The sequence below is a fragment of the Zophobas morio genome, unplaced genomic scaffold (genome assembly GCF_036711695.1).
Source record: "Zophobas morio isolate AGI-343-1 ecotype UQ-CSIRO unplaced genomic scaffold, CSIRO_AGI_Zmor_V1 ptg000058l, whole genome shotgun sequence".
In the NCBI taxonomy this organism is placed as follows: Eukaryota; Metazoa; Arthropoda; class Insecta; order Coleoptera; family Tenebrionidae; genus Zophobas; species Zophobas morio.
Window position 1 is genome coordinate 4,008,772 of NW_026972163.1, and position 3,687 is coordinate 4,012,458.

General features: G+C 41.0%; 1 protein-coding gene across 1 annotated transcript; it reads left to right on the forward strand.

Annotated features, from left to right (window-relative positions):
- The first annotated feature begins 331 nt into the window (after positions 1-331).
- LOC135143225 (GATA zinc finger domain-containing protein 4-like) lies at positions 332-957 on the forward strand. Its single transcript, XM_064075104.1, has 2 exons — positions 332-890; positions 941-957. Exons 1-2 carry the CDS (start codon positions 332-334, stop codon positions 955-957), a joined length of 576 nt encoding a protein of 191 aa, XP_063931174.1.
- Positions 958-3,687: the final 2,730 nt, after the last annotated feature.

Genomic DNA, 3,687 nt, shown 5'->3' on the forward strand with positions numbered 1-3,687 from the left:
ACAGGCAGCGGCTCGCAGTATCACCACTTCCACCAAGGCGCCAAATTCAAATTCTTGAACTGATTGCTAACACGGCCATTCTGACGTAAGCTTCGCTCTCGAAGCTTCCAAAATAAAGGGCCACGATGCTCTTGGACTGGAAGGGGTGACGGCTTCATTATACCTAGAGATACAACAAGTATCACACAACAATTAATACTCCAAAAATGGTAGGGAGCACACTCGGGCTCTCATACCAAAAAGCTCAACTTCAAATTGACTCATTCAAGACAACGGTATAGATTTCAATCCCTTTTTTTTCACAAAAATTTATCTATCTTTTGACACCGAGATGTATTTCAACCTCCTCGTCAACAACAATTTACATTTTGACACCGAGATGTATTTCAACCTCCTCGTCAACAACAAATTACATTTTGACACCGAGATGTATTTCAACCTCCTCGTCAACAACAAATTACATTTTGACACCGAGATGTATTTCAACCTCCTCGTCAACAACAATTCACATTTTGACACCGAGATGTATTTCAACCTCCTCGTCAACAACAATTCACATTTTGACACCGAGATGTATTTCAACCTCCTCGTCAACAATTCACATTTTGACACCGAGATGTATTTCAACCTCCTCGTCAACAACAACTCACATTTTGACACCGAGATGTATTTCAACCTCCTCGTCAACAACAATTCACATTTTGACACCGAGATGTATTTCAACCTCCTCGTCAACAACAATTCACATTTTGACATCGAGATGTATTTCAACCTCCTCGTCAACAACAATTCACATTTTGACACCGAGATGTATTTTAACCTCCTCGTCAACAACAATTCACATTTTGACACCGAGATGTATTTCAATCTCCTCGTCAACAACTCAGGGGGTCAGAACACACCTACTGAAGTGTCACAGCTCAAAACAGTTTCGATTCAGGTAATAAAGATCAATGAATACTTACTTATTTAGTGTCAATCAGGTCCAAAATCTCGCCCATGTTGACAGCTATGGACCATTCTGACGGCCACACGCTCAGCTGTTCTTTGGCAGCTTTTACAATTTTATGTTTACGAGCCTCAACGCGTTTCAGCTCATACCTTCCTTCGTTTGTGATGTGCAGCATCTCGTAAGGACCCATATACTCAAAATCAGTTTTACTGGCATGCATTTTACTGGATCGGTGAACCAGAACAAAGTCACCAACCGAATACCTGACTTGGTCACAACGCTTGGTGTTCAGTGCGGCGATCTCCCCGTGACTCTGGGTCTGAAGACGTTCTCGCACTCGTTCGCGATCTACTTACAAATTTCGAACAGGTGTCACATCTTGACCAAGATTGTTCACAACAGCCTGAATTAAAGGTGCCTTTGTCTCAAGGCCCATTAAGGCTCGCATGGGAGTGGTGTTGGTAGACTTTTGAACAGTGGTGTTGAGAACAAGTTGAATCTTCCACAGCACGTTCGGCCATTCTGATCTGACACGGGTTTCGATACGAATGAGATTCATAAGGGTACGCATATAACGTTCTACTTGGCCATTAGCACGGTGCACATCCGGAGTTATAAAATGGTATTCAATACATAATTCGTCTAGAAATCGACACAGGGACAGATTGTGGAAATTTGTGCCACTGTCGGACAGGATAACACGCGGAGTACCGAAAGAACCAATTAAGGTTTGAAAAGCTTGCTGCGTTTCCGCGGCAGTAACAGATTTTAACGGAGTAAGGTGGCAATACTTAGTAAACGCGTCGATCATTACGAGGACGTATTTGAATTTTTGGGACGAGACAGGCAGGGACCCCAAGCAGTCGACATGCACAACGTGAAAGGGTGTAGAGGGCTTTTCAAGCATCCGGACGAAACCTTGTAAAGGACCAGTTCGTGTCTTTTGACTGCACACACAAGACAATGCTTTACATAGTTCTGTACGACGACGACGTGGAAACTGTGGTACAGCCGCAATTTTTGATTGGGACGGTTGGATACTAGAATTGCTAATTTCGTACCCTAAATACTGAATTTTTGTTGCTAAAAATGTACATTTTTTTTTGTTTAATGTTATTCTATTTGTCTGAATTATTTCTAAAACTTCTTCTAAAATGGCTAAAGATTCGTGAATGGTTGCAGCCGGAATCAAGATGTCGTCCAAATAGAGTAAAATTTTGGTAAATCGTAACTGTCCTAACACTAAATTTAAAGTGCGCTAAAAAACAGCTGGCGCATTGATAAGCCCGAAAGGAACGCGCACAAATTCGTAGTGCCCGTCTTGGATGACAAATGCAGTCAACGGAATTGACTCCGGGGACACTGGAATTTGGTAATAACCGGAAAATAAGTCGCGGTTTGTGGGGAAGAATTTTGCATCCGATAAGCGTTTTCATTGTTCTTCGATTAAAGGCAAAGGGTATTTATCAGGTACTGTTATTTTATTAAGTAGACGGTAGTCCACACATAATCGCTTGTCACCACCCTTTTTATCCACTAAAAGCACCGAACTAGCATATGGAGAATCAGACTCCCGAATGATCCCATTTTCCAGTAATTCGTCAACCATTGTTCGAATTTGTTCCCGTTCATGGTCAGAAAATACACGATGCCGTCTGCCAACAGACTTCTCAGTTGTTAACGTAATTTTCATGCCCTGAGTGTTAACGTGCCCTATTTCAGACAAATTTTTGGCGATACGTCTCGCGTAGGTATTTATTTAAAAGCATTAAAAGGGCATCGATTGTTTGTTGATCTTGAACTACAACATTAATGAGGTTCTTTTTGATAGTATTTATTTTTAATCCGCTTGAGTCACAATCTTGAAGTGGAGAGTCGTAACATTTTAACCTATTTCCGACTTTAGTATAACAGACGTAATTTTCCGTGAAGTTTTGACCAATTTGTAATTCGACACCCATGACACAGCGGTCGACTACATACGCGGCAATAATTCTTTGCACGCCATCAATATTTATAAATTCACACACAAATCCAAGGGGAGCAATCGGAGGCCCATCTGACAATGTTGTCAGAAAAACAACTCCATCCAAAGCCATTTGTTTTAACCCAAATTGCTCAACAACGTTTTTATGTACCAGTGAACATTCACTGCCGAAATCGACAAAACATTTTACATTACGACTCGCGAAAATTATGTTTTTGAACATTTTTGTTTTTTTTATTTGAGTTGGACCGTTTGGTGGATGAAAACTTTTGCACGCCACTGGGACTAACCACTTGTGCGATAACGCTCGCGACATTGGTGCTTCTCGTTTTACACTCTGTATCGGTACATTATGCAAGTCAACAGTTTTCAGGTGGCTAGCCAAAACATGGGGATCTCGTACATCCGCAGTTTCGATAGAAAATTTAATTTGTTCGTTATTAATGGCGCCTACTATTTAACTAACTTTATCTTCGTCTTGGAGAGGTATTTTAAGTTTGTTAATTAAGGCCAGTTTTTGAAATGCGTACTCGTACAGAGTTTAACCCGACTGTGGAACACACGTCATCATTTCTTATAATAATTTATACAAATTGCGCTTAGGGCGAAAATTTTGTCGCAATGGAACTTTCCACTCATTCCATGGAAAAAATCGTGTAGGTAGCAGGTCCTGCCAATTTATTGAGGGTCAAATGACGGGTCGTTTTGACATCCCACCGATAAATGTAAGCAAATTCATCGACAGAGT

What these genes read in the sequence shown, in the direction of transcription:
- LOC135143225 (XM_064075104.1), top strand. Translation starts at nt 332, where the DNA reads ATGTATTTCAACCTCCTCGTCAACAACAATTTACATTTTGACACCGAG.